The sequence below is a fragment of the Orcinus orca genome, chromosome 20 (assembly GCF_937001465.1).
Source record: "Orcinus orca chromosome 20, mOrcOrc1.1, whole genome shotgun sequence".
Classification (NCBI taxonomy): Eukaryota; Metazoa; Chordata; class Mammalia; order Artiodactyla; family Delphinidae; genus Orcinus; species Orcinus orca.
Genome location: NC_064578.1, coordinates 13,157,750 through 13,168,627, shown reverse-complemented (window position 1 = coordinate 13,168,627; position 10,878 = coordinate 13,157,750). Strand labels below are relative to the sequence as shown.

General features: G+C 57.5%; 1 protein-coding gene and 1 non-coding gene across 2 annotated transcripts; both read left to right on the top strand.

Moving 5' to 3' along the window:
- The first annotated feature begins 1,151 nt into the window (after positions 1 to 1,151).
- On the top strand, positions 1,152 to 10,651 carry EXOSC6 (exosome component 6). The gene has a single exon (XM_049703827.1). The coding sequence runs from the start codon at positions 1,237 to 1,239 to the stop codon at positions 2,053 to 2,055; it is 819 nt and encodes a 272-aa protein (XP_049559784.1). The 5' UTR covers positions 1,152 to 1,236; the 3' UTR covers positions 2,056 to 10,651.
- On the top strand, positions 6,922 to 6,992 carry TRNAG-GCC (transfer RNA glycine (anticodon GCC)). Its single transcript has one exon. It is a non-coding gene; the product is annotated as a tRNA-Gly (tRNA).
- Positions 10,652 to 10,878: the final 227 nt, after the last annotated feature.

Sequence of the window (10,878 nt, the reverse complement as noted above, 5' to 3'; positions counted from 1 at the left end):
TGCCGTGTGATTTCTTATCTTCTCCTCCCCTCTCTTCCCCACCCCCCCACCCCACGGGTGCCCCCAGTGTGACAGCCTGTGGCTCCCTAGGTGTCTGTAGAATAAATGCTGTGGCTCCAGCTGGCTTCTGGTCGCAGTCCTTGCCGAGTCTCGCCCCCAGACCCCTGAAGTTCGGGAATAATGGCCGCTGGATTTTCCTCGACATCTGTGGAGGTGGCGCACGGAATAGAGCCCCTTGTAGGAGAATACCTTCATTTCTTAGGCCCATATCCCTTTTCCTCACTTGATGTGCAGGTTGGGTGTGAGGTCAGAGGCATTCTTTGGTATAGGAGGTGTTTAGGGTACATCAGTTGCCTCCCCCCACTCCTTTGACTGCCATGTCATTCCTGGTTCCAGGACCTCACTTGGACAGTGAGGGTGGAGACTCTGACCTGGTTCTGTGTTCATTCACCCAAGTCTGAAGACAGTTGGGTTTGGTAGTAGTGTACAGTACTTGGTTGTGCCAGCTCTGGCTGATTTCATGTCCCCTGAGTACAGCAGGCTGGCTCTGGGGCCCTGGGTCATTCTCAGGCCTGCGGACTTTGAGGGAGGAGGAAAAGCAGGTCTATGCTGAGAGAAGAAGCAGAGGCCAGCAGTCACAAGGCCTGGGGGTGAGGAGTATGAAAAGCAGACGGAGGGTGCTGAGGCCCTTGGCTGCAATATGTGCATGCCAGGTGAGGAGTGTTAGGGATACAAAGAGCTCACACAATCCAGGGCAGGAGAGACATAGTTCCATTCATTCACTCGACAAGCGTTTATGCCAGCCAGGGCACTGACAGTACAGGAGTGACCAAGACAGAAGGTCACTGCCCTCTTGGGCAAGGCAGTGGGGAACATGGATAAAACAGTCACACACATAAGTGCAAAATTAAAATAATTACAGCTTCACAAGTGAAAGGAAGAAGCCCTACGCCCTGAGCGCAAAGGCTAGAGGTCAGCCGAGCCGGCCTAGGTGCCACTTCTGCAGGCCTGCCCGGTACATCCGTCCATCCATCCACCGAGCTGTGGGCGTCCTTGCGGCGGCCCCAGAACTCTGCAGCGCTCGCCGTTCTCCCTCCGGGGCGGCAGGGGGCGGTGCGGGGCGGCCTGCCGCTATCCCGACAGTCCTCGCGCGAGCGCGCGGCTTTGAGCGGGCGGAAGAGCCGGCGCGCGAGGCCGGGCCGACGGGTGAAGGGGACTCGTGCGCCAGATGCCGCCATGCCCGGGGACAACCGCCGCATCCGCGGGCCCGAGGAGTCGCAGCCGCCGCAGTTGTACGCGACCGACGAGGACGAGGTGCCGGCCGCTCGCGACCCGACGCGGCTCCGGCCTGTGTACGCGCGCGCCGGGCTGTTGAGCCAGGCCAAGGGCTCGGCCTACCTGGAAGCGGGAGGCACCAAGGTGCTGTGCGCAGTGTCCGGCCCACGCCAGGTAGAGGGCGGAGAGCGCGGTGGCGGCCCGGCCGGAGCGGGCGGCGAGACCCCGGCCGCGCTGCGGGGCCGCCTGCTCTGCGACTTCCGCCGCGCGCCCTTCTCGGGCCGCCGGCGCCGCGCTCCCCCGGGTGGCAGCGAGGAGCGTGAGCTGGCGCTGGCGCTGCAGGAGGCGCTCGAGCCGGCCGTGCGCCTGGGCCGCTACCCGCGCGCGCAGCTCGAGGTGTCGGCGCTGCTGCTCGAGGACGGCGGCTCGGCTCTGGCAGCCGCGCTCACGGCTGCCGCGATCGCCCTGGCCGACGCGGGCATCGAGATGTACGACCTGGTGGTGGGCTGCGGCTTAAGCCGCGCGCCGGGGCCGGAGCCCACCTGGCTGCTGGACCCAACGCTGCTAGAGGAGGAACGCGCCGCCGCCGGCCTCACCGTGGCGCTTATGCCGGTGCTCAACCAGGTGGCCGGGCTGCTGGGCAGCGGGGAGGGCGGCCCGACCGAGAGCTGGGCGGAGGCCGTGCGCCTGGGTCTCGAGGGCTGCCAGCGCCTCTACCCCGTTTTCCAGCAGTGCTTAGTACGGGCCGCCCGCCGGAGGGGCGCCGCCACGCCGCCCTGAAGCAGAACCCTGAGCAAGGACGAACGCCGAGGACAGCTGCCGCTGTCCCCGAAAGGACCTGCGCCGTCGGCTTGCAGACTGCGTGCGCCAAGCTGAGAACTCGGAGCACGGGAGAGGATCTAGGGAGGCGTGCTCAGAACTGATGCACTGGACAGCTGTATTGGGATGATATTTTAAAAAACTGTTCCGTTAAAGGAACTTTTCGAATTGAGTTGGCTCCCAGCCACGACTCAGGTGAAGAAACCTGCGAATGCAGCTTGACCCCCCCCCCCCCAAGTTGGAAAGGACTTCAGCTGGACTTACCTGGAAAGTGGAACCTGGAGCTAGTGTCTCGTAAGGGATGGACCCTATGCAGGCCAGCCAGTGACCCCCTCCTATATTATTGGGCTGCTTTTGAGAGAATGGACAAGGGGCCTGTGCTTTCCCACTTAATATCTGAGCTAAAACAAAAACTCTTTCATATCTGAAAAATTCTGTTGTTCTTGATACAGGATTTAAGAGAGCAAGGCTCTTCCGAGCTGGGTAGTGTGTTCTTGGACTCCTGGTGTCAAGGGCTTGGGACAGCATTATATGTGTCCTGGATCCCTCATCTAGTCTTGGCTCCTGGGAGAGGGCACTTGAATTGCCAGGAGTGAGAGTTTCTGGATGTTTGAGATGGAGTCTGGCGATTTTGTAGGGCAGAGCTGGCCTGTCTGACCACAAGGGTAAGATCTTCCCTTTGTGGCTCCTGAGCCCTGCAGGTTTGTGCTCAGGTCTAATTTGGAGAAAAGCAGGGCAGCTTGGTGCCCTTTCTGCCCTGGCTTGGTGTGAGCTTCTGAGCTTGTGTGTCTCGGGCCTGCTCAGCTTCTCTAGGAAGGGTTGGCCTGGGACAGCCAAAGGGCCAGAATAAGGCTTGGAGACCACACCGAGAACCCCTGATCAAGAGGAAAAAAATATAAATTTTATTTCCCCCCAGTGACATAATACATATTTCCAAAGCAGATCTGAAATACATGGTATCACATCAGCAAGAAACAAGATAGAAATGACACAAAAAGGATACCCCTATTGACACCCAGACAGGACTGGGGGCTTTGAGAGGGAGAAGAGCCGCTGGAACAGTACCTGCAGTCAGAGAGGGCTGATGGTGCTCCCAGGTGGGCCCGTCCAGCTGCCCCTTCGACGAGTGGGCCTCAGCTTTCTAAGAATGGTGAGCTGGTGCTGGGCAGTTGCAGCCTCTTCCTTTCCCTGCCAGTCCCCAGACTGTCATCTGGAAACATGACCAAAGCTAAAGCCAGCACTTGGGGGGAGGCTTCCTGGATGGTCTGGCTGAGCCGTGCCTCCATTTCTGTTGCCCTTGCTCCAGAATGGGTTGCATGGGTGCCACTGAGAGGCCTTTGGAAAATCACTCGAGGCAAGGAAAGGAACCACTAGGGAAGGTGCCTGGAGCTGATGAGCCTGGAGGGGTTACAACCTTCTAATGGCTGTCTTCCTGGTCTGCTGCATGATTCTTCACCTGTAGGAGAAGCAGAAGCAGGACTCTAGCCCCAAGGGCTGAGAGGTGTGGAATGGCTGGGAAAGGGAGGGCCATCTGCTAACAACTCCCAGTCTCTCACCCCCACCTCCCTTTCTTGGCAGCTTTGACATCTCAGTGCTACTGTAGATTCTTCCTGAGACTTGGGAACGGACCCAGGACCGCCAGACAGAAGAAGGCATTTTCTGCACCTACCCCAGTCTTTTCCTAGATGTGATACAGTCTTGGGCAGCAGTAAGTGTCCCCTGGAGCCCACAGGCCAGAGCTAGGCAAGTGGAGGAGAGGAAGCTCCTCACTACTAGCCCCAGCCTTGCTGAGATGGCCCTAGCAACAGTAGGGGCTTGGCCCATCTCAGGGACCACCAATAGGAGAGGAGGAAATGGTAGAGCAGGGAACATTTGGGCCCTTTGAAGCTGCACAAAAGGCTGTTATCAGATCCAGGTTTGGATATTCTCAGTCCAGGAAGGTCAGTGTGCTCCAGCTTTCCTGGGGAGTATGGTACAATGCAAGACAGCCCAAAGACTCTGGGGTATCAGGTGGGCAGGGGCAGGCTTACCAGATGGTTTTTGGGCAAGGGATCTGGGGCTATGGGGCACATCTGTGATATTCCCTGTGCAATGCTCAAAGCCCCCTCCCCACCCACCTTCCAGGAGGAGATGGTATTTCAGCCCAGAACTGGCTCAGCTGCCCAGCTGTAGCCCCTGGTCCATTTGAGCCGACCAAGCCCAAATCAGGAGGGGAGAAAAAACAGGGCAGGGCCCCATCTTCTCCTGGGCATTGGCTGTGATGGAGGTCAGACGCCTCCCCGCAACCACCATTGTGGTCTCCCACGCAAACCCAAGTCCCTCCTTTGCTCACAGAGAGGCCACAAGGAGGGTGAGAATGGGGGGAGGTGCCAGGCTACTCACTGCCTCCTCCAGGTCTGTGTTCTGGAAGCTGTCCGCCTCTGGATGGGCCCTCTGGCCCCTGGGCTCCTGCTGGCGATCAGTGGTTCTGCATGAGGAGCCTTTACTTCCAGAGCCTCTGTTCTGTTCACAGTCCTCTGTCCCTGCACAGGGAGAGTCACTGGTCAGTGGCTAGATTTGAAGGCCCCAGCTAACCCCAAAGATGCCACTTGATGCCCAGCACTGATATAGGGAATCTAGGGAATCTAGGGCTCGAGAGGACAAGATGGGGATGGGCTGGGACACTGCTCTGGCTCCAGACAGCTGCTGAGTGGGTGGGGGTCATGGAACAATCTAGAAGCCAAAAAGGTCCTCAAGCCACAGAGACACCCAGAGGGAGTAGGGGGAAGTGAACTCCAGGGAGGGTGAGGAGGAGCCCTGCACCCAGGGAAAGCTGGAGGCAGGACCCCCTGGTACCTTCAGGAGTGGGAAAACCTGGAGCCTGCTAAGGGTGTGGCCTGGGCCCACACCTGGGGGGACCTGACCTGAAAGCTGGTCCCTCTGCTGGTCCATGCGCTCCACACTGTCCAACAGGCGTTCCACCTGGGCTTTGATCTGGCTCAGCTCTCCCCTGATGGAGTGCAGCTCCTCAGTCTGGACTGCTGGGAGAGGGGCCAGAGTTGGTATCAATCAGGTTCAGGAGGCAGAGGGCAGTGCTGCGAGGACTCCTGAACCCACCCTCACTGCTAAGGGCCTCCCAGTTCTCCCCTAGCCCTGCAGCTGAGGGCTGTGCTCCCTCACTCACGCTTTATCTTGGGGGTCAGCTGACTGTTCCTGGGAGCCTTGTGGGGACTGAAGTTGCTCTTGACTCCCATGCCCATATGGGTCCTCCGGATCTTGATAGGCACACGGTTGATTAGTGGAGGGATCCTCTGGTATTCATACACCCTATGGACAGGATGGAGAGGGAGTCAGGCCAACTAGCCCCACCTGCTTGCCCAGAGGACTGAGGGGGCAGGACCCACCTACCTGTAGGGGACATCTTCCCTGTATAGCTTGTAATCCAGGTCATAGTTGCTGTTGAAATAGAGATAAATGAGGAAAGGGTCATTGTCCAGGGCCAGAATCCTTGCCTCGACTCCAGTTTAATTTGGAGAAACTGATGTATGCAGCTTTTCCTTAGAATCCCAGGATTCTTCACCATAAGAGCCCCTAGGGACTTGACCAAGGTCACTTTGGGAGACCACAGCAAACCAGCTTCCCCGTAGCTGGCCTCTGTTAGGGGCACGTTCCGGGTGCCTCCAGGTGGCAGGAGGGGGCGATTGCCCACAGGCTTCTGGCCAGCCAGGTCTGGGCTGTCCACAGGCTCCTCTACCTGACCCAGGCACTGCTGATCTTATTCTGGTTCTTAGTCTGGCAAAGGATGAAAGGGAAGAATTAAGTCAGGGCTCAAAGCCATGGAGAGAGCCTTTAATCCTTGCGTGGGAATCGCCAGGATGCAGGGCCCAGCACTGGCAGGGCCAGACAGTCGGGGTTAAGGGCCGTGCCCAGGCCACCTTCCCTTCGCTCCAGGCCCTGGGAGAGAGGCTGAGTCTGGAAGGTCCCAGGCTGTCACTGCCTGGCCTCACGCCTGCTCTCATGCACCATGCACCTCCAGGGAACTGGTGCCTAGGAGGGAAGGGAAGATGGGTGCAGAGGGACAGCTGGGTCCGGCTTGGGCAGGAATATCCTGTGGGGATACAGCTGCAGGCAGTTCGGGTGCAGCCTGAGGCTTCAGTTAAGGCAAGTGAGTTGAGTGGGAGGAGAGGGGCTGCAAGCTGGGGGCAGTAAAGTTTCTGAAATAACTTTCTGGGACTGTGCGCCCACACCACCAGCTCAGGCCCAGCTGATGAGGGGCAAGGCCTATGGAAGCCACCGGAGCGGAATAGGGAACATTAGGGGGCCCCTTCCCCTTCATGCCGTGAGGTCCCCAAGCCTGTGGATGAGATTTCCGGCCACCCCCGTCCCCGCTTTCTGGCCTCAGGAAGTCTGGTGGGCGGCCCAGGAGCCGCTGGGATGTTGATTCCAGTGGTGGGAGGCCCATCCTTGGAGAAAGGAAAGCGAGCCAGTGGAGTGCAGGAGGGCAGGTACCCATCCCTTCGGCGCTCTGGGGTTGGGGTCGGGGTCCGGGGCATGGTGCAGGAAACAGGCAGCCCCCTGAGGGTTGGCAACGACCAAGCTGGGACAGCTGGGGGCCAGGACAGAGCTCAAGGTTACGAGTCTCAGCTGAGTACGAGTCTCAGCTGAGCATGACCACTCCGGGAAAATTCTCGCTTGTTTGGCCCGCCTTGGGTTGGCCATGGGGGCCCCCTCTCCCTGACTGGGTTGAAACCTCAGCAGAGATCAGACAGCTGGAGGGGAGGGGAGGGAGATGGGGAGGGACCAGTAGCCGACCACCTGAGCTACCTCGATGAACCCTGTTCTACAACAGCATTGGTGATTCAGTGGTAGAATTCTTGCCTGCCACGTGGGAGGCCAGGGTTCAATTCCCAGCCAATGCAAGAAGCACACTTTTCTTTAAACACCTCTTCCTCACTTTTTTTCCTAAAATGACTTTTTAGAGTACCTAAAAATTAATGGTAAAGGAATGGTAATTCACTGACTGCTGAGCACAGACTTGGGAGCTACCGGAGTTGAGACAAAGGCAGGATGAGTTTGCAGGTTAGAGGTTAGGCGGTATTCGCTGCTCCAGCTTGCTGTAGGTAGAGGGTCCCTCCCGGTCTGGGGTCATCCCTGCTCTGCCCCTGCCCCCAGTCATCAGCCAGGGCTGAGGCCTGTGCCCTGGGTGTGTGACCTTGATTCTCTCTTCCTAAGGGGCAGTGGCCTGGTCACACAGGGTCTGCAGTCACATCTGTCCCCTGGTCTGGGCTAATGATTACAGTGCAAGCTGGGACTTCCCACAGTAAGAGAAATAAAATGCACCATCAGTATGACTCTGTGGGCAGAGGTCAAGCCACCTCCCTCAGTGTCGTCAGGGGCCAAGTGGGGGGAGGTGGGGGGGGAGGGGACCTGGGGCAATCCTTCCACCACAAACCTTTCCTTCCAGGTTGACAAATGCCATTTTGAGACCCAAGACACAAGGCCTGGACTTGACCAGTTCTCATAGAGAAGTCATCCAACAACTCAGGGGCCACCAGAACCCCATCCCGAACCACCCCTCTTTGGGTGACTATCCAAAGGGGCCAGAGCCACAGTAACAGCCTGCTGCTGCTCCAGACATGCTGCCCTAGTCCCCAGAGAAGGGTTTCATTCTCCCCACTGGAGTCCCCTAGGGACACGTGGGTCTTAAGGAAGCCACCCCTGCCCTAGGCCTTGAATGCCAGGCACCCCTCCGAATGGAATCTGAGCTCCTGCAGGACAGCTGGCATCACTCCCCATTGCTTCCCTGTTCTCCCACCTGCACCTACAGGACTGGGTCTGAGCCTGCTAGGCAAGGGGGTGGGGCGACATGAAATCTGGAGAAGGCAACTGGAACTGAAGAACTGAGAAAGGGTTAACCCAGCCTCAAAGCGGCCGTGTGAAAAAGCACAGCAGAGAACTATGGGAAGACACCACTTACCTCCCATCAGACGGATATTTACCAAACCATATCAACTCCCAGATGAGAGTCTCACATACAAGGCAAACCAACACACCGCATATGCAGTTCAGCATCACTGAGGAAACGCAAGCTTAAAAAACTACGAGTACACATCTACTCATCAGCCCAAAACAACACAGTGAAAAAGCAGTCCATGCCAGCAAAGATGATGTAGACCTGGCTGCCGCAGGCAGGTAGAGATTTGGCCTAATGACTCTTGAGGTCAGCCTGGAGGTGCAGAGGCTTCTCAGAGTAGCCCCTACCCATTCCTGCCATCGCACTTCTGAGGAGACCCAAAAGAAACCAGAACCGGACTTCCCTGGTGTTCCAGTGGTTAAGAATCCGCCTGCCAATGCAGTGGACACAGGTTCGAGCCCTGGTCCAGGAAGATCCCACATGCTGTGGAAGCAACTAAGCCCGTGAGCCACAACTACTGAGCTCATGTGCCACAACTACTGAAGCCTGCTCGCCTAGAGCCCATGGTCTGCAACAAGACAAGCCACTGCAGTGAGAAGCCCGCACACTGCAATGAGGAGCAGCCCCGGCTCGCCGCAACTAGAGAAAGCCTGCACGCAGCAACGAAGACGCAACAGAGCCAAAAATAAGTAAATAAATAAGAAAAGTAAATTAAGTATAAAAAAATTATAAAAAACCCCCACAAACAAAAACCCAAAAGAAATCAGAACCTTCGGCAGCAGGCTGTTTACACAGTGCTGTACCTAACAGCAACCACCTGACGCACTGCCTCCCTGCCTCCCCCACTGGCAAGACAGAAACCACTCATATGCCCACAGACAGGCCAGGAGCTGATCACAGACATCACAGGCTACCAGCTGAGGGGACTAAGGGGCCACCGGTTCACACACACTGGTTACGCCTGTGAAAATGGCACGTTGGCTGGCAGAAGTTGGTGAGCTCCTTTCTAAACATGTTTAAAGGTTTCTTTAAAATTCCTTGAAGCTTTCCAAGTTAGAGGGAAGATTTCATCCAGAAGGTTCCCATTGTCTACTTCCCAAACATGTATACCCAGAAAAAGGCCCCGAGCACCCCACAGGTGAGGCTCCCTTTGGAGGACTCACACCCCCGGGTTCAGGCGAGAGGAGAGGGCATAACCAGCAGGAGGGTGGCTGGGTTGTGTCAGCTAGAAGGGGCCTTGGAATGAGCTGGGTTGACCCCCCTCCACACACACACACCCCCCCCCCCCCCAGTTTACAGACAAAACCTGTGGCCAAGGGAGACCGGACCTCCTCTGGTACCACAGAGAGTAAGACGAGCAGCCTGGCCGGCTGGGCGGGCAGCACACTGAGCAAGCCTTCTGGGGTTCTCATTCTGTCTCAGGGGAGCCCAGAGCCCCAAACAAGCTGGTGATCAGACTCCCTCCCCGGTAGGCAACCCCAAGCAGACTCACCAGGAGATGGCTCTGCCCCATGGCCTCTTCTGGCCTGGCCGGGAAGGGCCGGGCTTGGGCTCCCGAGCCATGTCTCAATCTGAAAAGAGAGCCAAAGAGTGGGACAGAGCAGGAGAGAGAGAGGGAGGGGTGCAGGAAAATGGGGCCAAGTGCACATAGGCCCCGCTTGCCTCCTGGCTGGCCCTTCCCTGCTCCTCCGCTCTGAGGCGGTGGGCAGTGCCCCCTGAGAGGCAGTGCAGTGGAGCGCCCATCCCCAGTCAGTGGGCAGCCCGACCTGGCCTCCAGACCCTGGGCCCACCTATTCAGAGCTGGGCTCCAGCTCCAGAGGGCTCATCTCCATCCTCAGGGGACCATGGTTCTGAGACAAACAGTCCCTTTGGCTAACTTCAAAACGAAAAACCCCCGAGGATGGGGAGGCTGCTCTACTGTTTCCCCCAAATTACCACGGGAATCAACCCCATCGCCCAGGCCTTGGAAGTTGGGGATGGTACCGTCAAAGGGCAGGAGAGGGGATGTCTGTGATCCTCTGAGGAGACACCCGTCCCTGGTTGGGTTAATTCTTGAGTGTTCTCCTGCTGCCTGTCTGACCGCCCACAGGCCTGCCTGCTGCCAGGCCCACGCCCCACAGCTGCCTCTGGTCTAAGCTCCTGGGCTGGCTGCGTCTGAAACAGCCAGGGTGGCTCTGAGAAACAAAGCAAGCAGCCTGCCTGGTCTGGGGTGGGGACACCCCGCTGCCCTCTCTCTTGGTGGCAGGGGAGTCAAGAGTCAGCTGAACCCGATTTAGAGGAGGACTGAGAAGTCAAGCAAGGCAGCTGTCTGTGCACCAGTCACGGGCAGACTGTCTCCTTTCTGGGCTCCTTCAGTGTTCACCACTTGAGCACATAGCTCTATGCTCGTGGGAGACAGAGGAGAATCTGCTTCTTGCCGTATTCCCGCAGCTCACTTGGGGCCTGGCCACTTAGTAGGTGCTCAGTTGCTATCTGCTGAATAAATGAATGGAACTCCATTAAATAAATTCCAGCTTTTGCCTCTGGGTTTGGATCAGACCCCAGAGTTTCACCTGTGACCTCGAGGCCCCTCCCTGAGCCCCCCCCCCGCTTTCTTCCTGAATCTATGATCATCATCCGTGGCCCACTTTTAACTGCCAAGACAGCAACAAATGCGAGCCTTCTTTTCCTGTTCACAAGACTTCCTGCAACACAATCACCAAGAGCAGTTATCCAGCATCTGCTTGCTCATGGTGAGGAACAAGGAGACCAGCAACGATGTCCCTGAGGCATTGACAATCCAGATCAAGTGTTCATTTGGGAGGAAGCTGGCAATTCTGTACCCGCACCTTCAGCCCTTCTCTTCCATTCATGATCCTGCCTTATCCAATTATCCACTCAAGAACACATTA

Bases quoted from the DNA above. Each gene is read 5' to 3' on its own strand.
- EXOSC6 (XM_049703827.1), top strand. From the start codon at position 1,237: ATGCCCGGGGACAACCGCCGCATCCGCGGGCCCGAGGAGTCGCAGCCG.